Genomic DNA, 26,901 nt, shown 5'->3' on the forward strand with positions numbered 1-26,901 from the left:
AGCAATTTCAAAAACTTATTCCAACAACAAAAAAAATTACTGCTTTGAAACTATTACTGTCATTTACTCGTTAGAGCTTGGGTTTCACCCATAACTTACCTGGTTACCAACCAATAATAAGTGTTCTCCAAGGAGAAAGTCTTTGAGCATGTCTTCCATCACTATCATGTGCTAGAGGAAAAAAAGGACCACAGATAGGTTAACTGTGTTTTAAGTTAACTATATAGATATCTTCTTGGAAGTTAAGACATCCTTTATGATAGAATACTCAAGTAATTTAACTTTCAAGAAAACAAAATTAATGAGTTAGATATAAGTAAACTACATAACCAATTGGGTCACTGATACTGAAAACTTAAAACAGCCCATTAGAGCAAGTACAACCAATTAACCAGTTCAAGTTGTTTTTATAATTCAAGTATTTTTATTTAAACTACGTAGCATTGTCTTGAAATTTAATATAAATTTAAATTGACACTTGCTAATGTAAATATATAATGGCTTCCAAAAATAATTAGCAATTTTTATGGAACTTTTTAGACTGACATCAACTTAACCATTACCTTCAAAACTATATATAGCTTTGAAATTAAATATATTATTCAACTTCCACAGTTTTTTATTTGAATTATGACACAATATAATAAAAGAACAAGATTAAGGTTGTTCACAATAGCTACAGAGAAAGTTACATTGCTCTTTTGTATCTTAAAAAATAGGCCACCTATAAGTAGGTTACAAAAGCTCATTGGGGGTCAGGAAAAGAACTACATCCAGGAACAGTTAATATCCCTATTACTTTCTCTTGGTTTTCTGTATCAAATCAAATAACAGCCTCATAAGTACTAAACTTATTGAAGTTCCCTATTTTTAAAAAAGGCAAATTAAACTTTTGCATTAACCTTTTATATTAACATTTTATATATCTATAGATATTTATCTGGTATGTCAATTGCTTTTATTTTTTTAAGTTAGTTTTTAGAGAGCCAGGAAATTTTCCTTTCATTTATCAAATTTAGTATACTTTCATTCTGTCTGTTTCTTAGAAAGGAAAACTAAGAAAGCATTTTCCTACCTTGAGAACAAATGAGTAGCCCCTGATATTTATCTTGATAGTTTTTGTTTTTTAAAATTAGATACATTAGGGAGCTAAAGTTTTAACAAGGCATGAAATAAAATGAGCATATTTACTTATTGTCATTCTGGCACATTTTTAAAATAAAGAGCCAGCCATTGTTAATAATTATGCTGGGTCACAATAGGTACAAACTATCTTTTTTTTTTTCTTTTTTTTTTTTTTTTGTGGTGTTAAGGATTGAACTCAGTGGCCTTGTGTATGCTAGGCAAGCACTATGCAACTGAACTACATTCCCAGCCTAAATTGAGACTGTCTTAAAAGCAAACTAAGATAAACTGAGATGTATGATTTCTCTATAAAAGTGAGTCCTAGAAAATAATTTAAAACTCAGTTCTGTGGTAATATACGCCAGAGATCTTTACATTTTAATTCAGATGAAAAGTCAATACCAATTTCCATAAAACACTAAATTCTTCCTGAAATAAATAGGCTAATCTGCATGAGGAATGGATAGAAAAGTTGCAAGGAGCACCTTTATGGCTCCATAATAATGAAAATGAATGCAAACTATATTTGTATTCTTATCTGTATTGTTTATTCTAAATCTTCCTTCTTCATATGCTCATTAAATTTAACTAGATTATTCAAATCCACAAACACTAACAAAGGCTAAGGTCATGACCAACATAATTCTTGTCTTGCCTTCTTTTCTACTTGGCACTGCAGGTGATTTCTTAAGTCTATGCTTTCAGTGAGTTGTCTTTCTCTCCTGATTTTTTCCCCGCCTTTAATAATTTTTCTCCATAGTCTTCTGGACTAGATCATCTTGTTGTAGCAATTCCTTCCATATGATTTTCCCCTGGTTCCTTTGTTTGTTCTCTCCATTACCTTTTACTTGCTTTCTTTGGGGTCTCAGTATAGGGTAGAACAAGTCATGCCTATCTGTACACAGTCACTCTCCTAAGATCCAAGTGAGGGCTATGTGCAGAGTTGGTACCCACACATCAGTGCTAGAAGAGCTACCTCTGACTTCACACTACCTACATTCTCTCAATCCATCTCATGGCTGCAGCTAACCCTGATCTTCAAACATCAAGATTTCTCAGTGATGACTAATAATAACACCCCCTGATTATTGCCCAGGCTCCTAAATTCAGCATACTCAAATTCAAAACTTGGCTTGTTACATTCTCTTCAATAACTTCATTCTTCCTTTTCTTTTCATAATTAATAGCATCATTTTCTATTGCCTGATCAAATGTTTATCATAATCATGATCACACTGCCCACCTTGCTTCTCTTTTATCAAGATCAAAAAAAAATCCAAAACCACCAACTCCCCAAAACAAAGATCAACGGTATTCATTATTTCCTTACTATTACCACAGTTTGAATTTAGGGTATTATTATTTCTGGCCTATATACATAGACAGGTAGGTAGATATAATTTTTAAGCTAATTTAGCTTTTGAAACTTCATCCTTTCCCTGAGTCAATGTGTTCTCTATAATTCTCATACAATCACTTCTTTGTTCAAAATCTTGCCAATTCATTTTTTCAAAACTCTTTAAGTGACTCAATATTTAGAAACAAAGGTACTTCTCATGTTTCTGATTTAATCTCAGGTTCATCCCCTACCACTCTCCTTCTTTCACACAATGTTCCAGGGATGGGAAGAATCTAGAATAATTTTCTACTTACTCTTCAGTTTACTTTTGCACCACACTGTGTGCTCCCTGAGGCAGAATCTTTGTTTTAAACAAACACAAAGTTCCAAGGACTCTACCTTCTAAATAGTCCTGTGAGGTGTCCACTCTACTCTGTCCCTACTCTCACTACCTCATTTCAGATCCTTCTTAACTTTCACCCAGAATGTTAGAATAACTCTAAACTAGTTTCTCTTTGCCTTGGTCCTAACTCTTAGACAACATTCAAGAGTGAATGCAAAGTTAGCAAATGTGCTTAAAGTCTTTCATCGGTGAGGAAACCAATGAAAGAAATCCCAGCTCCTTAATTTGAGAAGCTCAGATGATCTGATCCTTTCCTAACTTATCAGGCTCATCTCTTAAACTTTTCTATTTGCAATCTCAGCTCTGTGCTAGTGACAATTACATTGGGTACCATAAATGAGCTACTCTTTCATATAAGCAAGTCTCTACAAATGCTAGTCTCTGAGAGACTTGCCCAGCTTTGTCTTGTTAACGAATTTTCTATGATCTTTATCATCAGGGATGATCACCTCACAAAGGTAAGCACAATAACTTGTATATACTTTCATCACACTGTGAAGTAACCATGTGTATTTGCCTGTTTTTCCATTAGATTAAGAACAATTTGAGCTCTAAAGATGCATTTGCTCACGTGACTATTTTAATCTCTTTATCTCAAGATCTTAGGACAAGGTCTGACCCACAATAAATATTTACGATATTTTTTCAGATCTAAAGCATATTAAGAGACTATTAATTTTTCTTCCCTCAAATCTCTCCTCCTTACTGATACAAGTCTAATATTTCTTAATGAATGGCTGGATGAAAAAAAATATTCCTTAGCATGAACACTCAGAATCTTATTCATCCTTTTATTAATCCACTCACCACTTATATACTTAGCAATTGCTATGCACCAGGCACTTTGTTATTTGCTGGAGATACAAAATAAAGAAAACACAGGGCTTCGCCCTATGATATATAAGAACACATTTTCAAAACCATTCTCAATGCAATGTGGTAAAGAGACAACAGGGCATAAAACAAGATGGTATTTCAATCTGCAAAAGACTCTGAAGCATACTGCTTCAAAGCTGAAGTGCAGCAAAAACAGAATCAGTAATACATAGCAAAAGCAAAATTAATCAAGCCACTGTCCCTAGAATTGGTACAGCTAAAACTTTTTCATTAGTGGTTAATTCATAATGCTTTTAGAGGAGGAGGTACATTTGGAGACAGGTTACAAGAAGTCCCTCAGGGGCTCTGTGTAAAGTTCACAGCAGCCCTGCAGCCCTGCATGTCTATATCATAAACACCTTGGCAACAGACACTATGTTCAAGAGCACAATGGTCCTCTTTCCTACTGAATTTCCTATATTCTTATACACTCTGAAATCTTTTCAACCCTTGCTGCTGTAGAGCTTTTCAATTAAATGTTACTTATAACAGTACCCTGATTTCTTGTTTTCTTTGTTCATTACATGGACAGAGGGTGATACCATCAATTTTTAGAAATAGTATATTTTCTTTCTAATCAAGTTTTTGTCTTTATTTATTAGGCAAGAGTTTTTTTCCCTCCTCTGTCTTACAATTTAATTTTCTGTTTATTTGTGTACTGATTATGCAAGAACACTAATGTTTCTGAAGAAAAATAAAATCTTCATTAATTAACTGATTCTTAATAATTAAAATCAAATCAGGGTTATGCCTTTGCTATGCCAAAAATAATTAGTGTAGCTTGGACAGATTTCAAAATTTTAAGCCAGGATTTTTATTAAGAAAGAAGAATTTGCCTGGATACCTTCTATATTGTTATTATAATTTAGTGATTTAAATTATGATACTTGAACAAAAAACAGAATTGTAGAATGTCAGATTAAAAAATAAATTTAACTTCAATTTTGCTAATGCCTTAACATAGCAAAAATAGTAAGAAGTTCTAACATAATTTGTAAATTAAATGTACTATTTACATGCAGAATAATAATGAAGTATTATAGAAAATTTTAAGTACTCTTTCATTATAAAAGACATACATAGCCTAGCATAGAGCCATACACTTATAATTTTAGCAACTCGGGAAGCTGAGGCAGCAGTATTACAAATTCAAGGCTAGCCTCAGGAACTTAGGAAGACCCTGTCTCAAAATAAAAAATAAAAAGCGGTAGAGATGTAGTTTGGTGGTAGAGTGTCCCTAGGTCCAATCCCAGTACACACATACACACACACACACACACACACACACACACACACACAAAATTGAAAAGGCTGGCAGGAAGGACCGAAGGACCACTTCATGGAAAACTTGGAAAAGAAAACTGTTATATTCAGAGTATTTTCCCTGAAAATAATCTAATTGAATTGAATATCTACAATATGGCTTTCTAGGTATAAACTTATATCTGAATCTTAGTGGAAAGTCCATAATTATTGGTTAGTTTGTAAGATGAAAATTCTCCATCATACTCCCTTAAAAAAAAAGAAAAAGAAAAATACTGGAATTGTAGAATGTATAAGATACACTTTCTTTGAATTACTGAAATGATTTCACTAAGAAGAAAAAAAAAAGAGAATGAGAAGTTCTGTTTGTTTTTAATTTAATAATGGGTTTACTTTATCAACCTGAAGTACAGCCATACAATATTTGTTTATGTGTGCATATGAAATTTATAACCCTAATGATAATAGCAACTCCTCCAATTTTCAAGTACCTTTGGAAGGGGGAGCATGGGAGGAATAGATGAATTCTAGATAGGGCAGAGGGGTAGGAGGGAAAGGCAGGGGGCAGGGGATTAGCAAGGATGGTGAAATGTGTGATAGACATCATTATCCAAAGTACATGTATGAAGACACCAATAGGTGTCAACATACTTTATATACAACCAGAGATGTGAAACATTGTGCTGTATGAGTGTAATAAGAATTGTAATGCATTCCGCTGTCATTTATTTTTTTAAAAAATCAATAAAGAAAAAAGAAAAGAAAATCTCACCAGAGGAGAAAAAAAAAGAATTTTAAAGTTTTTAATACTTTAATAAAAGATGTTTCAACACGTCATATTGCATCATCTGCATTTAATTTAGAAAATTACATAGATAATTAAACATAAGTATCATTTCTCAGAGCTAACTACCACAATAAGTGGTGATTTGTAAGTAAATAAAGTGATGCTCTTACCTGAATGTTGTCATAGAAGAGAACATCAGGCACTTTCATTTTCTCATGGGTATTATATATTGGTGCACTAATAGTACCAATCCTCAGTGATCCAGATACCACTTCACCTGAATGTTTTACATAAGACAGAGAATTAGTCATAACTACATCCTACAAATAATATCCAAAGATGATAAATCCACCCAACATAAAATGTAGGATAGCTTTTGTAACACCTTGAGTTCTTCAGGGATTTTAATTTAACATCTAAAGAAATAAGCTTAAAGATGGTAATTAAACACTACAGTTCTATATACAGCTTATAATGTTCTAAAATGTAATAATTTTAAAGCAATAAATTTAGCAAATAGTATATAGATAAAATTGAGAAATAAAAAAACAACCCAGAACATAGCCAAGCCACATTCATAAATTTATCTGGTCAGGATTATAATATACACATAAGCCAAGTACACATTCAAAAGGGTTTAAGTATCCCGAATATCATCTTCCGGAAGCACCTAATGAAAAACGCCACAAGAAAATCCCTGAGAGGTCTAGTAAAAAATACAGATGAACCAAACCCTTGGACCTCTTGAACTATTATTTTCAGGAATAGTCCAGAAGATCTATATTTTCAAATAAATATCCAGGTGATTCTGATAGAATAGTATCAGAAATATTCTTATTTGAAGTAGGAACTGGGAACCTTTGTCATACAGTTATTCAGTAATAACTTTTATTGTATTGTTCTCTTTTTGCTTTAAAGAGATCTTTAAATACAGGAATTTAATAATAATAAATTTCTTGAAGTCAGGAACCTATCTTGTATATTCCCTGTAGTAATCAGATATTCAAGCTCATTGACACATTTGCCAGAGCACAGCAGATCTTTACCATTTTCCTTTTTCAAAAGTTCTACAGGGAAGGAAAGCCAAGAGCCATCACACTAAGTATTTAGTATTTATTTACTACCACCAGACCTTGAAATAGACCCAATATAAAACTATAAAGGGACAGAGGCAGAATATGGCAGTGAATCAACTCTTATACTTGTATGCTGAGATGACACTTGTAATTTCAGGTTCAAACAGCATCTGATAGCATCTACAATTTAGTTTATGGAACATGTCCATTAACTTTAGGACAATTGAATTTACACAACCAATGTTGATAAGCAGAAAGGGGATACGAACTCAGAGAATGATGCTGCTAGTACATTTCTGGGAGAAAGCTGGCTAGCTATCTTGTAAGTAATTTCACAGGATGACATTATTTTGGTAAATTTATGAAGTTCCTCAAAATCTAGTAGGCTCAAAATTAATTTTATAATCAGAACTGAGGGTAAATCTAACTTTCAGGAGAATATTAAACACATTCTGACTAAGAAAATAAAATTGCAAAATATTACATCACAATGGAAACTGCAACTTTCATATCAACTATAATACACTGTTTGCCATAAAACCTTATTATTTGGAGTGGGAACTGCATGGAAAGCCATGTTCTCAAGAAGGTTATTTGGTAAGCATGGACTCTAACAAGGAAAGTAAATTAATGAATTCTCTATAGGACAGATGATTTTAAAAATGAATGGTATTAGTCAATTTGAAAAGTCTCATCACTTAGGTCCCTTATATTCTACAAGAGGGTCACGTCACTGCTAACAAGGGCCTGTCTGAAATGATCGTCTTTCTTTGGATATATCAATAGATTTAATCAAATAACACTCTGAATCTTCAAGGCCCAGAGTTATTCTGTCTCTTTTGAGTTTCTATTCAGATCTGAATTCCTATTCAGATCTATCAGTATATTAAATTTATAATCTGAGTCCAAAAACGTCATCTAATTTTCTTAATACCAAATTCTTGGTTCAGGGTAACCTCCATTATTAAAAAAAAAAAAAAAGTCTACTATAAAGAGAATCACAGTACTCTATTTTAGAAAATGGTCATACATTAAATGTTTTGATAAAACAGTTAATTACAGGGGCTGGGGTTGTGGCTCAGCAGTAGAGCGCTCATTTAGCATGGATGAGGGCCTGGGTTGGATCCTCAGCACCACATAAAAATAAATAAATAAAATCAAGGTACTGTGTCCAACTACAATGAAAAAATTAAAAATAAAATTTAAAAAAAACAGGTAATTACATTTAAAAATGGGGAAACTTTCGCTGTGCTCTAACTGAAGAATAGGAAACTTTTATGAATAATCCTCCTCAAAATTCAAATTTATACTTATGGCTACTCAGAAAAAAAGCAGCACAAACAACAGGTGGAAATGGAAGGAGTACGAAGGCATAAGATGTTATTCTGAATATTAGTTTAGTCTGAATCAAGCTAAAAAAGTTGCCCAAACATGTCCCATAGTGGTCCTCAATATTTAAATGTTGTGCAAAGAAAGCAGAATTTTAGATAATATCGTGAAACATATTTGGAAAAAAATATTGTCAAAATAATACAAGTTAATTACAAAATGGATTCTCAGAGCCTTTAATATGTTAGTATCAACTGTGACTCTTGAAGGCCAGGGAGAGCCATCAAGAATATACTGCAATGCAGTAAATATTCTAAGGTTTAACTTATAAATAGCATTCACATTTCTAAAAAACAGATTCTTCAACTCAGTACATAAACAAAATGCATTAAAAACATTTATATTGAAATTAAAATAATAGCATCAAATGTTTGATAATTATTTTTTCACTTAAAACAAAAACAAATTAAATACTTACATTTGTAATCCTCCAGGTCTGGTTCCAGATTGTCATTGGTAGTTATTTCTATTGCAGCATCTGCCAGATTTTTCTCTAAAGCTGACCTAGCAAGGCTTGGTAAGAACCTGGCAGAGAATGGGGGAATGGAATGATAAAGTCAAAGTTTTCTGTGATTCTCGAATATCTTTTTTGGAGGGTACTGAGGATTGAACTCAGGGACACTTGACCACTGAGCCACATCTCCAGCCCTATTTTGTATTTTATTTAGAGACAGGGTCTCACTGAGTTGCTTAGTGTCTTGCCATTGCTGAGGCTGGCTTTGAACTCCTGTCTCAGCCTCCTGAGCCTCTGGGATTACAGGCATGCGCCACCGCATTAGGCTTCTCAAATATCTTTAAATGCACATGGGTGCACGTGTACAAACACACACAACTTTAGTATTTACTACCTATTATGGGAGATTGGTCTGGATCTATGAGATTCGAAGCATACAAAATTTTTAGAATATATAAGTATAAAGTATATACTTTATAAAGTAAAGGATGTTTGCGGGATCTTCTTTAATAACTAAATAAAGCTCATTTGTACTTAGCCGTACTCACTTACGAACAACATATTACAGAATAAAAATTGAAATAATTTGCTTTTTAAGTGGATTTAATATACTTCATAAATATTGTTTGTTATTGGTTTATCAAATTTTATTAAATAGATATTATAGCAATACTTTGGACTGCTCTAAGTTTACAGTCACAAATTCAAATCAATGGAGGTGAATTAGTCTTAACAAATTACTGAATGAATAATTATCAATCTTGGATCTTCCTTACATTAAAAAATATATACCTCCAGGGATAGGAATTCAACTTAGTAGCAAAGCACCACCTAGCATGCATGAAGTCCTGGGTGTGATCCCCAGTACTGCAGCATAAATAAATAAATACAAAAGTGTATCTCCATATCTATTTTATAACTGTGTTGTCAATTTGGTGAGTGACAGAGGCATTCTTCAATTATAAACATATTGTGAGCAATTATAAACATATCATGTGCTGCTAACATGAAACATAGATTCCCACCCAAATAAAGTTATACTAGTTTGATCCCAAGTGAGCCCACAGAAATAATCTTTAATCCATGATTATCTGTACCATACTTTTATAAACTAACCACTAGGAAATACAGTGTTTCAAATAAATACACTAAGAACATACCACTTATAATTTAGATCTTATACAGCTCTAAAACTTTGACAATGGTTCCAACATGTTTGAGAATAATTTTAACAATGGAGTGGTATGTGCCAGAGGCAACAGATGTCCATAAAGGGATTGTTATGGAATAATCCCTGTCCTTATAGCATTCCACTCCTAGATCTGACACTAGCTCTTAGCTAATGTTTCATTTTGGTCCTAGGCGATGTAAGGGAATTCATAGACCTCTGTGCCAATAGTTCATCAGTTCAGCATCAAGTCAGACTTATCTGTTACAATGGTGACCTTTTATCATAACTCTTAGATCATTTGCCTTTTTCAAAACCATGTGCTCATTTTAACTCCCAGACCCAATAACTGGGCTTTTGTTCTATTTTTTTGAGCCCTGGTCCTAGTACCCCATCAATCTTCCTTTCACCATTCTCCCAGACTTAGATGGTAGTAGTGACTGTATCTGTGCACCCTGTGGTTGCATCTCCATTACTTCCTATCAGACCACCTCAATTGGCACTGCCCACTTACAAACTAGACTTGTTTGCTATTTCCAGTCATCCCTGACATCACCGTGGTCTGTCAACACATCCTCAAATTGACCGTGAACTGGAAGCTTTTTAGATTGCCTGGAAAGCCAGTGGAGTCTAGCAAATATGGGAGGAGGGGTATAAATAAGAGTGAGGAAAAAAACAGAGGCTCAGTGTATTCAAGCAGTCTTACTTAGAAGGTGTAACAAATTATTTTATTTGTATAATTTTAATTCTTAAATTTACAAATAGTAATTTAAGATAACATGATTTATCCTACTTACAAATATAGTTTGAAATAGTTAAACAGAAAATACATAAAATTATTAATGCAGGTTTAAATTTTTAAAGATATTTAATTTAGCCAAGTTTTATAAATGGAACCAAACATTTTCTAAAGGCCCTTAAAAATGATTGTTAAGATCTCTTAGTTAGCTGAATGAACAGAAAACCACAGAAGACTTAGAATTTTTAAAATTATAGCCTTAAAAAATTGAATCAGCTTTAAAGCCAAAAATAAATTCTAAACAGTCTCCTAAAGTAAATATTTAAGAAATAAAATTACAAGAAAATAAGCATAATTTTAATAAATTTAATGTTCAATAAATTTAGGTTAGGTAGTTTATTTACCTTTTTGTCTGCTAAATAAAATACCTTATGAATATAAATTAGGTTAATTTTTATTTTAAAAATTTCAACAAAATTCAATTCTGTTTCACTGCCTCAAAATGGAATGAAGTCACTGAAGAATACAAAAACCGAAACAAACAAACAAACAAAAAGACCCCCACACTTTATCACCAATAATTTTTTGGTACATTCCTGACATTGTGCTATCCTTGGGAGAAGGTTAGTACAAAGACTTCTAACTTTAGCTTTGCTGAAGTCAACAGATGATGCAAAAAACAAGATGAACTGTCATTTCTATTTCCAAAAGGTTATAAGGTGAGAAGAAAATGGAGTTTTATTGTGGTCAGCTGTTAACACCAGAAAAATTAGCTACTTCATGCAGTGAGGTACTTACAAGAACAAAAAGTAAACATTTTTAAACTCTGAAATATTTTAGTAGTTCAGAAAATTGCAGAGATATTACAGAAAATGTTTTTACAAGTAAAAAATTTTAAAGTATAAAATGGTAGCTGATTTTCATTTCAAATTTCATTTCCCTTATTAGTAATGAGGTTGAATATCTTTTCAAATGTTTATTAGCCATTTGAATTACTCCTTCTTCTCATCAATGCCTATTCATCCTTTGCCCATTTAGGGTTGATTCTTTTTCCTTAATATTTGTAGTCCCTTGAATACCAATACTTTCTTGACTATAAATCTTGTAAAACATCTTTTCCTACTTTATTCTAATAGTCTATTTGTCTTGCCTTACACGAACACAAAATAAATATGAAGAATACGGTTTAACAATGGATCTTGATATTTGATAGAGTAAGTATACCCTGCTCAAATCTTCGAAATTTCCTACACTGTTTTTTGAATTTGATTCTTACATGTCAACTTTGAGATCAAAGCTTTTCAAATGCACTATAACCTTGTGGGATTTTCATTAAATTATATCTGTATTTCAGTTCTGGGGAAAACAGTTTTAAACTAATGAATCCTTCCTTTCATGTAGGTATAGCTTCCCTTTTAAGTCCTCTTTTGTAAATTTCAATAAAAATTTGTACTTTTCTCCATAGAAGCATTACATGCTCAATGACTAGATTTATTCATAGGTGCTAGAGTACAGGAATGTTACTGAGTACAGTACATAAGTAGCCTCACTAAACTCTATTTGTTCAAATAATTTACATGTATTATCTTTGGATTTTTTTGTGTAGTCAATGATATAATCCTTGGCAAATGCACATACTAAAAATATAGAAAGATGATATTCTTGCTCTGTTTCTAATTCTAAAGAAAACGTGCCAAGTGTTTTGCCAAAAGAATCAGCTATAAATTTCTGGTACATATTCTTTATCAGATTAAAGACTTTCCCAACTATTCATGATTTACTAAAAATAAGCCTGGTTTACTAAGTGATGTTTGGTTTTGCTTTGGTTTCATTTTGGATTTGGCTATTTGATTTTATGAAACACTTTTTCTTTATCAAAATATTATCTTTTCTCAATTATATGTTTTAACAGTGAAGTAAGAATAGAATTTTGGACCTTCTTCACATTCTTGAGATAATTCTGAATTTTTCATAAGTTTTAGAAGTGTAACATACATTTTAGATAAATCAAAAACAGGTACATTTTAATAAAAGCTAAGTGAAAAGAGAAAACCTCAGAAATAACATCATCTTTTTGCTATAACTGAACATTTTTGTCCCTTCTAAAATTCACATGTCAATACCCTAATCTCCAACAATGAATTTGTGCTAACTTCTAGCTGGGAATACCTGTAATCCAAAGCTACTTGGGAGGCTCAAGTAGGAATACAGCCTGGCAATACAGTAAGACCCTGTCTCAAAATTAAAAATAAAAACGGCTGGGGATGTGGCTCAGTGGCAGAACACCCATGGATTCAAACCCCTTCCCCGCCACCCAGTGCAGGAGGAAAGAAGGAAGGTAGGGAGGACGAAGGAAGAAATTGTTTAACTTTAAACATTATCTCATGTTTATTTTTTATGCTGATTTTTTTCTTTTATTTCTACCTATGTTGTATTGATATCAGTTTTTCTCTGTTTGTTCATTCTAATCCCATAAGATCCATTTCCATACTTTTTTGTGGTTACCCAAAATTTATGCATGCATACTTGAATTACCAACTACCAAGTGATTTGATACTTCTATTCTCTTCCTAAAAAATAGAACTAAGGGCTGGGGTTGTGGCTCAGCAGTAGTGTGCTCGCCTAGTACATCACAAGGGTCTGGGTTCAATCCTCAGCACCACATAAAAATAAACAAATAAAATAAAGATATTTTTAAAAAAGAAAATAGAACTAAGATATTCATCTTTTTCCAGTTTCTATAGTCTCTTGTTTACTATTGGTTTCACCTTGTTGTTAAAAATTTCCCTATATTATTAATATTCATTTTTATTTCTTTATTTTTCATAATATATTTAAATTTCCCATAAAAAATTACCCTATATTATTAGTATTCATTTTTATTTCTTTACTTTTCATAATACATTTAAATTTCCCATAAAAAAAATTCCCTATATTATTAGTATTCATTTTCTTTACTTTTCATAATACATTTAAATTTCCCATATATTTACCTATTTCTTTCCTCAATATTCTTTTTTAAAATTTGTTCTTTATAGTTTTACATGACAATAGAAAGTATTTTGACATATCATATGTACATGGAATATAACTTCCCATTTTTGTAAGTTGTACATGATATGGAGTTACACTGAACGTATATTCATATGTGAACATAGGAAAGTTATGTCCAATTCAATCTACTGTGTATTTCCACTTTTCAGCCAATACGAATAAGATTGCTAGGAACATATATGTACAAGTTTTTGTATGGACATTTTAAAATTTCTCTTGGCTAAAAATCCAGGAACAGAATTGCTAGGTCCCATGGCAACCTCAAGCTTACTTCATTTCTTATACCTGAATTGTGATATTTTCTTCCTTTCAAGTTTAAATAAGAAAAAAATTATTTTTTTTATTATAGTTTTTCACAATTTCTAATTTGGCAGAGTGAACAGAGAATATTTACCTCAGTTTATCTTGCTTATGTTTTTCAATGGCTTCTAAACTCTTTTAATTCAACATGTTTTAAAAATATTAGTGTTTTAAAAAAGATCCTTGAAGTTTTCTGTCTCATATAAAAGGAAAAATATGGAATCACTCTGAAATTACTTCTTTTAATGTTTTCTCAAATATCTATCCAAATAAAACATCTGATGAAAATCAATTCCTTAATTCTTTCTCACCTTTATTAAAAATTTTCTCACATTTTCTATGTAGACTGTATGACTATTAGTAATAAGTTAAATTTTGCCAATTATCAACATCCTCAGATGCTTTATTTTATTTATTTATTTTTGACAGTACTGGAAATTGAACTCAGAGATTTGTGTACGCTAGGCTCAAAGCTCTACCACTGAGCTATATTCAGCTCTCTCAGATGCTTTAAGATAGTTGATATTAGTTCTCCAAATTTTGATCACTATTGTTTATTTACTAAACCAGTTTTCATTACTGTATTTACTCTTGTATTTTTTTAAACAGAGGAAACCGAAAGTTGATTTGATTGCCCACCTATATCTTACAGGTCATAGAATTTTGGAGGTGTGGCTAGTTTATTCTAACATATTCATACTACTGTTTTTCCTTGAGCTTCAAAGTTGTTTACACTGCTTAGTACTCAGTGTCAACTTCTATTATCTCATATTTATAACAAATCCTACCTAAGACAAAATATTGTTTAGGTAATTAAACTATCTATATTTTCTTCAGTTTATAACTCAAAAATAGGTGACTGAAGACTTTTTTCAAATTTTCGTTGGAAATCTCATATTCTAGTTAAAGGAAAGGAGTCATTTTTGTTATGTCTCAAAAAATTACTCTAAAGTCACTGGAGAGTCTCAGTTTAGCTGGATACACCACAGGAAAAACAAATTCAAGTTGCAACATTAAGGAGTTTAATTTAACTAAAAGAAAAATTGTCTATTACATTAAAGAGTTACAAAGGACCATTTCATATTATCCTAAGCCATAAATAGATTGATTCTTTTTTAATTCCTCTAATCAAGGAATAATGGACAATATGCATAACTATCATAAAAATCACAGGAATAGAATTTGAAGGATGAAAATATTAGAACATATGAAAAGGGTCTAAAAAAACACTCTGGGCCTACTGGGATTTTTTTTTGTTTGTTTGTTTTTGTTTTTTAATTTTATGTGTGAACTATGTGCACTGGAGCTATAACAGGTCTGGTGCTGTGCGCTGATTGGGCTATAAGTGCTCCTTTCTTCTGTTCTGCCTGTGATCCCACACCGCACCTGAGATGGGTGTGATTTGCCAAGATGTCAATCAATCTGCTGACCACAAGACATCACAAAGCAAGACTCCACCTTTGAAATATTATCCCCTGCTTTATATTGTTGTATACAAAGTATATTCACACCATTCATGTCTTCATATATATATATATACATACATACATACTTAGGTTAATGATGTTTATCTCATTCCATCATCTTTTTCTTACACCCCTTACTCCCTCTCTTCTTCTCCCTCTCCTTTGCTCTATCTAGAGTTTGTCTAATCTTCCCATGCTTCCCCTCCCAACCCCACTATGAGTCAGCCTCCTTATATCAGAGAAAACATTTGGCATTTGGTTTTGGGGGATTGGCTAACTTAGCATTCTATTCTCCAAATCCATCCATTTTCCTGCAAATGTCATGATTTTATTCTCTTTTATTACTGAGTAATATTCCATTGTGTATATATACCACATTTTCTTTATCCATTCATCTACTGACAGGCATCTAGGTTGGTTCCACAGTTTAGCTATTGCGAATTGTGCTGCTATAAACATTGATGTGGCCGTGTCCCTGTAGTATGCTGTTTTTAAGTCCTTTGGGTATAGACCGAGGAGAGGGATAGCTGGGTCAAATGGTGGAACTATCACAGGTCTGGCGCTGTTCGCTGATTGGGCTGTAAGTGTGCCTTTCCTCTGTTCTGCCTATGATCCCACACAGCACCTGAGATGGGTGTGATTTGCCAAGATGTCAATCAATCTGCTGACCACAAGACATCACAAAGCAAGACTTCACCTTTGAAACATTATCCCCTGCCTTATTTGGTGAAAAACATTCCATTGGATCTCCTTTGTGGGTCTCCCACCCATAAAAATAGATTCCTGGTACACGCTCTCTTTCCAGTGCTCCTCAGGGTGGATGCTGACCCTAAGGTTGCAGAGACATCCTACCCTCGACATGAAATCTACTTCTGTGTTGTGTGATTTCTTGCCATTTTCTTAGCTTAATGTTGCAGCCAGCTATTTTGAACCCAGCTCATCTTGTCAGTGTGGGCAGCTGTTGAGAGACCCTTATAATGAATTTGAGCCCTTTAATACAGGGATATAAGTGGCATAAATTAACATTTTCATGATGTACCTACTGAGACAGTGAGCACAAACCAATCTGCTTACAGGATGACTCAAACATATTGTAGGTATAAAAAAAGATGCTTCCTGATCATACCTAGTATTGGACTTACTGTGAAAATATATTTGGTAAATAATATAGTATCTAATAAACCATTTTTTAATATTTCAAAAATATTTTATGTGAGTTAACATAAAAAAGGAAAAAAATTAAACAAGACCTAATATCAACTTAAAAGAATAAGATTTGTATTCAAGAAGATATTTTATGTTAACTGGGATTGTTCTTAATCTTTTTTTATTACTCTTTTAAAATGGTTTCATGAAAAGGTGATTCTGTAAGAAAATTCTATAAGTCAATGTTTTATAATCATTCCCCATTGGTATGAAAACTATTAGTGTAGACTTAAAACAACTTAGTTTTGTTAAAATTAGAGAAGAGGGCAGTACTAACAAGCATAGAAAATTCCAAGGCAAATTTGCAAGGTGATAAGTAAAATGCACAAAAGCCCCAGCTCTGAAGACCTATGAACCAGCATTCAAGTCTCAGACCTCTACTCCGTGATCTGAGCAAGTGACTCAGTTTTCTCATATGTAAAATACTTCTTAAAATTGTTTAAAATTTGGGGCTGGGGTTGTGGTTCACTGGTGGAACACTCACCTAGCATGTGTAAGGCCCTGGGTTTGATCCTCAGCACCACATTAAAATAAAGGTATTTTGTTCAACTACTACTAAAAAACAAATATAAAAAAATTGTTTAAAATTTTGTATTATTATTATTATTATTTTATTTTATTTTATTTTTTGGTGCTAGGAACTAAAACCAGGGCTTCATACCTGCTAAGCTTATACTCTACCATTGAGCTACACCCCCCGCCTTGTAATTGTTTTCATGCCCAAATAACATAATATATTATACTAAGTAAATTCTAATGACTGATGACTAGGCTGAAATATTCATATATTCAGACCAATACTTTTTATGAACCTGTGAATGTAGACTATCAATTAAATTTATGTTGTGTTTTAGCAAAGATCCAAAGACTTGAAGTCAGTGTGAAAGAAGAGTATGGTTACCTGGAAAGACAAGCTTTTGTAATAGCATTGTGAAGATTTTCATTAGGATACTGTGACAGCCGACGAGAAATCCGCAACAATTGTCGAGTAGAAAGTGATGCTGCCAAGGACTGTGCCTATCAAAAAGGTAAGGAAAGTCTGTTAAGAGACCTGCTTCAACTTATTAAATAACCTTTAAATGGGTATCACAGCAGAATTCATTACTCCTGAAGGATAAGGCCAACTTTAAATTAAATATGCACTGTTAATGAATTACAAATAAAAATAAACAAACCAACTTGCATTTTAAATATCTGTAAAGGCAATTTTTTTCAATATAAAAAGTATCAATTCAATTCAAGTTATTTTAATTGTGCTAAGTGCTATATTCACATATTGGGGTGGAGGAGAGTGAATAGGTGAAGGGTATTATACAACATAGGTCATACCTGTCTTAAAAATAATTCCTATGTACAAATGACTATTTGTTTCTCTTTTTTTCCCCTAATTTGTTAAGGTATTCTAAAAATTCCTAGAACTTTAAGGAAATCTCTTGTTTCTGAACCAGAGAAAAGGAGTTGTGGAATATTTTAGGGTGCTGACCATAGATGTGTAAATCAGTTTGTTATCTTGTGTGGCAGCTTGATGTTTGAAATCCTTCCCCTCTACTGTCAGAATAATTTCTTTTTCTTTTCTTACTTTCTCAGATTCCACTCACAGAGTTGTTCCTGTTGAACCTAGGACATGGTAAGTGCTCAATAAACATTTGCCGACTTGAACTTGAAATTCTCTTGGCAGATACCATAATATCATGATAAAGTTTATAGGCTTTGAGTTTGATAAGTCAGACTCTTCATTAACTGTATGAACTTCACAAAATTATTTAAACTTTCCAAGCCTCAGTTTCCTCATTTTTGAAATGGCAATGATAATACACTTACCTTTAAGGTTGTTTTGAGAATTACATTAGAAAAAGATTTTGAAGCACTTAGTACAGGTCTGAAAAATATGAGTGCTCAACAGGTGGCAGAGATCATTAAAATAGTTACCTTCTTCACAATGAAAAAAAATCAAATAGATGAAAGGGATGAGACATGACCATAATTTTAATGAGCCAGATTGTTAATGGCCTAATTCTCAACTCAGATAGGCAATGTTAGGAAAACAGTGGTTTCCACTGAAAACCAGAGAAGGATTTTTGAAGCAACTGGACCTTTGGGAGGGCACACCGAAGATAAGAGTGAAATGTAGTAGGTGACAGGAGCACTAACATGGCTCAAAGTGCCTAATAAAGGAGATTCTATAAAATTAACAAAGGGTTCAAAATAGATAAGGGGAGAAAGCCAAAGACACATTTCACATTCATTTTCTTGTTCAAACTTTTCACCTAAGGTCATCTCTGTAAGTCCCAAAGAAGAAAAATTTATTGACTATTTCCTTCCTCATGAACTTCAGCTTCATAAGATATTGATCTACTGTTATTAGTACATATCCTTTATTAAACAACATGTTCTAAATTTCAAAGAACTCATTCACAAGCAAACATTTGGTGCATCCTTGTTTTCAATAAATTTGCATTCTAGACATAGAGACAATATTTAAAGATAAGAAACCATAAATTTCAATTCAAAATAGCATGTAATTTAATGCTAAAATAAGTGGAACAGTTGACAACCGCTACAGTGGCTTAAAATGTTCCAGTAGGCAGGAGAACTGCTACAACAAAGGCATGAAAGCAAATGGAACACAAATTCATGTAAGCTGTGAGGACATCAGCACAGCTCTAATATAGAGCCCTGCTGAAAGGCTTATTCTCAAATATCAAAGACCTGTGGGTGACACTCTGAGGAGTTTGACCTTATTCCTAAACGAAAGGGAACTTTGTGCAAAGGAGTACCCTGATTTTAGAATCAAATTATCTGGCTTAATTCCCGACTTAAATCAGCAGCCATATGTAAAGTAGTTGAAGGACAGAGAGACTACAATCAGGAAACAGAAAGTTACTTCATTAATCTGCCTATGAAAAGACAAAATCCTATAGTCCAATTATGGCAGCAAACATGAAGAGAAAGGATGCAACAAGTATCTCAAAGGACTTTCCAACTGAGAGGAACTAAGGATAAGATTCAGCCAGTATGGCTGAAAGTATCAGAGGCTAGAAATAACTTAGAAATCCCTATCCTTAATATCTAGCATGATGAAATTTTCCTATTTTAATCAAGAAAAAAGTTTAAACTCCCAACAGAGGCTTCTGATGACAAGAGTCTTATTAAACCCTCAGGTAACTTTCTAGGATACAACATTTTAATCTCATTCTAAGCATAACACTGAGTTCAGACTTCACATTTAATTCTAGTGATCAGTGAGGATTTCTCATGAATTTGAAGAATAATAACTCCTTCAGTTGATGGAACCAAAATGTTTTGCAATAATATACAGTGTTGAAAAAAATCAGAACTAAGCTATCTGTTGAGCCATTTAAGTGTTGAATAGAGAGACTAGTAATTTCTGTTGTCATATTTTTGATTAAAAATTGAGAGTATACTTTAATTTAAAATTCCTAATGTATTTAACATTTATAATATCAAATTTCTAACTACAGTTTTATCTGTAGAAAATAGGATGAGAATGAGAAGCATTAGTTACCATGATTATGCAATTTAAAAACACACCAAAAAGGGTTTTATATTATTAACATGATTATTAGTACCCAGCTTAAAAATATAAAAGATCTTATCAGAACTTATTAAAATAACCTTTCTTTCTCCTAAAGAATTATTCTTTCCGAAAACTTAACAGATGAGATCACAAGTCAAGAGAAAAATGTAAGGGTGTACAGCTAATAAGTAATTACTTAACAAATTCATTGATTCATTCATTCATCAAAGATTTAAGTGTCTACTATGTGCCAGGTACCAACCAGCCTGGGAAAAAAGAATAAAAGAATGAACAAGACTCAGACTCAAAAAGTTCAAATATTAATTGGGGATATAAAAATAAAGTTTAATACAATGGCAATGTCTCAATATCAGAAGTATACACCAAGTGTCATGAAAGCAGATGAGAGATAGAGGTTACTTCTGCCTAAGGAGGATGAGAGACCTGAGAGAATAAGGAATCTGAGGGACAAGTGGATGGGAAGAAAGCATATTTCAGACATAATACAGAGCAGACTAGTGGTAGAGTCAAAACAAACAAACAAACAAAAACAACAACAACAACAAAAAAAAAAACAACAGGAAGAAGCCATGTGTGAACAGAGCTGAGGGAGCTTCAAAAGAGATTGTAGGAAATGAGACTGGGAAAAGGGGGTTGTCTTTAATCTGTGGGCAAAGAGAATGAATCTCTTAACACTTTTAAAGAAAGGGAAGAACTCCATAAATGGATTGAGAAAGTTCATTCCAAGGACAATAAAGAAGACTCATTCATTCATTTATGTAACAGATACCTGTTGAATACCTACTGTGTTGTAGGCGAAGTTCAAGATTCTGGAAATACCACAGGGAACAAAACAAACAAAAGCAAATGCTGCTGGGGATAAAAATCCAAGTGAGGGAAAACAGAGAACAAAAAATAAGTGACTAAAACATGTCTATTGTGTCCAAAGGTCATATAAGTCCTCTGAAAAACCTTAAGGTAGAAAGAGAGATAGGAATAAAATAGAGAAGAAATTTAAGAAAGCTTTACTTAAAAAATAACACCTGAGAGAATATGACATTTAAAAAGTAACACCTGAGAGAATTTGAAAGGTGTGAAGGAGTAAATGTGCAGCCATCTGGGAAAGAGACACATGGGCAGAGGAAATGCCAAGTAGCAAAGGCTTTGAGGCAGGTATACTGTGTTCATGGAATAGCAAAGAGATCAATACAGCTAGCTGAAGAATGAGTAGGGGGGAAAGAAGTTGGAGATGAGGCCCTAGATGTTAATTAACAGGAAACATGTGACATCTAGAAAATGGTCCAGGGTCCCCCAACCCTAAGCCCTTCCACACAAAGGTATCCATATCATAATCTCTGGAATATGTGAACGTCATTTTTTATGACAGTTTTCTTTGCAGATAGGATAGGATTTTGAAATAAGGAGATAATTATTTGGGTGAGCCCTAAATGAAATCTTATGTAAGAGGGAAACAGAGGGAAATTTGGCACAAATACACAGACAAGGTGACAAAAAGATGGAGGCAGAACTGACATGATGAGGTCACAAGTCAAGGGATGCTGGAAGCCACCAAAACCCAGAACAAGCAAGGAAGATATTCTTCCCTGGAGCTTCCCAGGGTACAGCTCTGTTGATGCTTTGATTTTGGATGACACTGATTTATAAATTTTGTTGTCCACCAGACAAATTTCTATTCTCTTAAACCAACAACTTATGATAATTTGTTATAACAGCTATAGGAAAATAACAGACAACCACTTGATGAATGAATTGTTGGTAAATAGAGCAGTAGAGAGAAAATACCAATACCCCAGGAGAAAGACTGTGAAATCTGATATGAGAACAATTATTGACATTAGATCAAAGAAGAGATATGACATTTAAAGATGCTAAATTGGTGAGATTTACTTTCCTATTAAAAGGAGACATAAGAAATGCAAGGAATTAAAAATGTCAAGCTTTCTAACTTGGGTAATTTGGTAGATTATTAAAGGAAATTAAATTGGGAACACAATTTCAAGGGGAAAGATAGCTTAGTTGTACTAGATAATTTATAGTAATCTCAAAGCTATCTAGTTGAAAAGTAAAGAAACTGACATTTTTTAGGCAGTTACTAAAGAGGAGATTCTTTACATAAATTTTAATGTTTAATCACTGCAACCTTCTTATGAGATAAATGGAAATTTTGCCATTTTACAGATGAGAACACAGAGTTACAGAGTTAGAAAGTGATAGTACTTTATGTTTCCAACATGCCATCCTGGGATAGAAATACAAACAGAGGGGTTGGGTGTGGTTAGAAACAGGACACAGCTATAAGAATAGATGCTGATGCTCAGTGAAAGAGATGAAGGGAACAAAGTAGAACCCCAAGAGCCCCAAATATTCCCATAAAGTAAAAATTACATCCTCTACATGAGCCACAAAGATCTGGAAAAAAATGTTAAAATCACTGAAATCATAGTTAAACATATGTACAGGAGAAACCAAAGATAAAGGCTAAAACTGCCAATTTAACAACAGATTTTAAAACAACAGCATGTCAACAAGAGAAAATCCTTTGGCAAAGCCCAGACTTACCGTTGGATCCCGGGTCTCTCTGAGTTTGTGTGTAAATGATAACAATTTATTCAAGGCTTCCTGAGGAATATTTGGGACCTATTTTATGAGAGAATTGAGGAAAATCAGAAAAAATAATTAGGTTATCTGCTCAATTGGCCAGAAATGATGACTACTTAGCAAATAATATTAGAATTACATTTATAGAAAGTACATGATTATTAGTTACATACATAGTTCATGAGTCAGTGTGAAGCTACTCTTCTCCATATACAATTTAATCACCAGCATAAAACAAAACAATTAATGCAATTAAAAACTGACATATAGTGTAACCATTAAATGTTTTCATTTCTGGTTTTGTTAGTTTCATTGTGAAAGCTCTGATTTAGGCATTTTCATTACTAAAACCAAATTGCTTTATATGTGTGTGTCTATATGTCTACTAAGTAACATAAGATACTATTGTATAAAGAATGCTCAAGGTATCCTTTTTTCTCAAAAAATTTTAATCCTCATACTTGAGGGCCATGATCAATTCAGGAGAGCAGCTGCTCAAATAAAAGACATTGATTGCTTTTAACTATTACAAACCTTAATGTAACTAAATATCTTAAACTATAAGAATTTAATCAACAACTTTCAATTTTTAATTTAAAAGGAATAGAAATGATGTTACAGTGATGATTGGCATAATATGACCATTTTGAAAGTACACTGCTCAGGGTGTTTTGGGTCACTTAAGTAAATGGAAATTTTTAGAATTTTAATTCTATTCCTTACATACTTTACCTTATTTATTCTTTAAATCCATCCTATGGTGTAAGATGTAGTATTATCCCCATTTTCAAGTGAGGAAACTGTGACTAATTTATCCAAGATCTAGAAGCTAATATGTAGTAGATTTGACATTTAAGAGTCAAGTTGCTGAACCCTAAAGCCTTGTACACAACCATGCTCACAATACCTAAAATTAACCATTTCATTCTGGTATTTCAAAGGAAATGAATCCATTTATGTAAAATGTTCATGTTTAATGATCTAAAACAGCACTCGCCAATAGAAGTTTCTATGATGATGGAAATTTTCTTTATTTGTGCTAATACAGTAGTCAACACATCCCACATAGCTACTGAGTACTTGAAAGGTGACTAAGAAACTGACTTTAAAATTTTTTGTTTAGTGTGGCTAATGCTATCACATTGAATAGCACAGTTCTAGAACTACAAAGTGGTAAACACAATGCTTGGTTAGGGCAAACATTTCAACAATGGATCACCCACATATCAGAAGCTACCAATTGACTAGGCAGGTAAGTATAAGATTATAGTCCTGAGGGAACCAGGACTACTTAGTACTTTCTCTAAAATCTAAGGAACTAACTATATATCTGGCCTTTTCTCAGCAGGAAGTTAAAATAGTCACTTCTGACTGAATATAATCAGAAAGGAATTGCAAAACTCTGCATAAGATAGGGGAAAGGTGGCCTCCACCTGTGGTTCTCAGAAGTGTGGTCCTCAAACCAGTAGCATCAGCTATCACCTGAAAACTAGTCAGAAATACAAATTGTCACATACCAATTCAAATCTACTGACTCAAAAAACAAGAGATGGAGCTCAAAAATCTGTGTTTTATCGAACCCTTCAAATAATTCTGAAAAATGTTAAGAGGTTAAGAACCACTGACTTATACTATTATATGAAAATATTTGGAAATAAATGGGGAGGAAAAGACAAAATGCCCCATTCTGCCCCAGCATGTATTAGGGTACATTAGAAAGAGAACAGCTATAGGCATTAGGCTATCACTGGCCTTACTCTTACCATTTCCTTAATCACTTGTATTTCTTCACTTTTGACAAGGGGTTTCATGTAATGGAAAAAGAACATGGTCAAGAATTCTGGTCCCAGCCACTGCTGTGTTGTGCTTCCAATAACAGGGGGCTCTGCCAAGGCAATGATTCTGAAGGAAGGGTGTATAGGAAAAATGGATCTAAAAAGGAAAAATAACAAGAAAACATAAACTTTCACATTAGAGATTAGGTCATGGTAATTGGAAAGTAGGCAATGATAAGTCTATCATACTATTAATGTCCAAATTGTTACTCAAAGAATGAGTTTAGAAAAAAAAAAAGTCAGGGTATCCCAAGATCCTAAGATTAAGAAAAATAACATAATTACCTGATACTAATAAATGTTGTACAATGTCTATTTACAAAACTCCAGTCCTAACACAAATCACTGCTTGTAACATGTTGTTATACCTTCAAAAACTTTCCCTGAAGTCCCTTAAACTAAAATCCCATTTAGTTCATATTAATTATCTTTATCACATTTATATTAATCATACACATTCTCTTTCTTTATTTAAAATCTCCTCAAAATCTTCTGTCTTGCAAGGAGGCCACTCTATGTCAATCATAGAAAGACCAAGAAGCATGATTCAGGATAGGAAGACTTTTTCAAATACAAAAAATTAAAGCAGCTGAAGGGGGTTAGATTAAATTTAAACTTTAGATCAGCAAGAGAATACTTAGGTTTTAAAAAGGTAAAGAAAAATAAAAAGGGAGGGAAGGGAAGATACTGGGGAATGAAAAAGACCAAAGTAAATTGTTACATTGTGTGCATGTTATGAACATGTAAGCATGAATCCCACTATTATATATAATTATAATGCACCAAAAAATGTTTTTAAAAAAAGCAAAGAGAACCAAAGCTTAACATAATCTATTCTTTTGGTATCATTATAGAAATGTTACAATTTTTAAAGTGATGTTCATAAAAAATCTCTCTTACGAAAATTGAGAAGGCATATAAACATTTTAGTACACATAGAAGAAAAAGATAAGACTTCCCATGGCTAGTGAAATAAGTTGAGATGGTTGTAGATGAGCGATAGGAAACCACTTATTACAATCTAAGCATGTGGGAAATATTGTCAGATTTCATCAATTCTACTCAAAAACCCATCAGAAATATTGCTTTTAGAGGGTAATATAGTTAATGCTGAGGAAAAGTAAAAAGTGAAATACTTGTCAAGATTTTCAGAAAAAATAAAAATATCAGTATATAACTGTATTCCAACATTAACTATTTCACTGGTGCCTGAATTAAATGATTAGGTTGCCAGAATACTGGGAGGTAGGACATGTGAAAAGAATCAGATAAGTACTTTGAAGAGTTCAAAAAAGAGCAAGTCATATCAATACAGTGGTCTACCAAGTCCTTCACTACATGATCTGTAATTTTACCGTACATAAATCATCTAATAATTTTAGAGAGCATAATTTTTTAAACCAGGGAAAAGCAATTTTAGAAATAGCCATATAGAAGACCTGGATGGATTCATAAAAACTACCTGATATCCTTTCATTTATCTAGGTCTAAAAAAAAGATGTTCCAGCAGGGCCTGAGGAATGATCTGTCCCAAAAAGTTGTTCAGGGAAAACAGGGAAGGATAACAACATGGATAGTGCCTGAAAGTCCTGAGGGCAGCATGGTAATTCAGGATTGCTAGTAATTAGTAATATACCAGAAAATGGGCATGGGACATCCTGAGATCAGAAAGCTAAAGAGGCAAGTTATTTCATTTTCTATTTTAGCTAAGTAGTTTGTTATAATTCAGATCACTCTGCCTCAAGGCCCATCAAGAGATAACATCCTTGATCCTCCTGACTCCTAGTGGGGACAAAAAAAAGATGGGAGATACAAAGTCTGGTTTGGATGCACAAAATTAAAGCTGTAGATGTAGATTTTTACCTAAGACAGTGAGGGATAGCAAATCAGGGAGTAAACAGAGTCAAAATTCAACAGGCAGCCAGGCATGGTATTGTGCACACGTAATCCCAGAGACTCGGGAGGTTGAGGTAGGAGGATTGCAAGTTTGAGGCCAATCTCAGCAATTTTGTGAGGACCCTGTCTCCAGATAAAATAAAGAAAGGGCTGGTAGAGCACATCTTGGGTTCAATCCCCAGTACTGCCAAACAAAAAAGGAAATCCAACAGGCAAGGCAAAAAGGAAAGCCCAATTTATATCATTAAACTAAGAGATTAGGAAGCAAGTACTATGAGAACAAGGGAGGTGGCCTGAATTTAAATAAGGTGATAGAGCCATTGCCTGAGATATTTACTGTCTGTGGCTTGCTCTTTAATTTTGATTCT

General features: G+C 33.1%; 1 protein-coding gene across 1 annotated transcript in view; it reads right to left on the bottom strand.

The window, feature by feature from the left end:
- Vwa8 (von Willebrand factor A domain containing 8) overlaps window positions 1-26,901 on the bottom strand; it is a 394,300-nt gene that overhangs the window by 233,488 nt on the left and 133,911 nt on the right. The window contains exons 15-20 of the mRNA XM_071611473.1: window positions 24,566-24,734; window positions 22,764-22,841; window positions 17,547-17,662; window positions 8,677-8,783; window positions 5,964-6,070; window positions 100-171 (exon numbers count right to left, since the gene is read on the bottom strand). Coding sequence (XP_071467574.1) covers window positions 100-171; window positions 5,964-6,070; window positions 8,677-8,783; window positions 17,547-17,662; window positions 22,764-22,841; window positions 24,566-24,734 — 649 coding nt within the window. The remainder of the gene's footprint in view (window positions 1-99; window positions 172-5,963; window positions 6,071-8,676; window positions 8,784-17,546; window positions 17,663-22,763; window positions 22,842-24,565; window positions 24,735-26,901) is intronic.

This window comes from Marmota flaviventris, chromosome 4 (assembly GCF_047511675.1).
Source record: "Marmota flaviventris isolate mMarFla1 chromosome 4, mMarFla1.hap1, whole genome shotgun sequence".
Classification (NCBI taxonomy): Eukaryota; Metazoa; Chordata; class Mammalia; order Rodentia; family Sciuridae; genus Marmota; species Marmota flaviventris.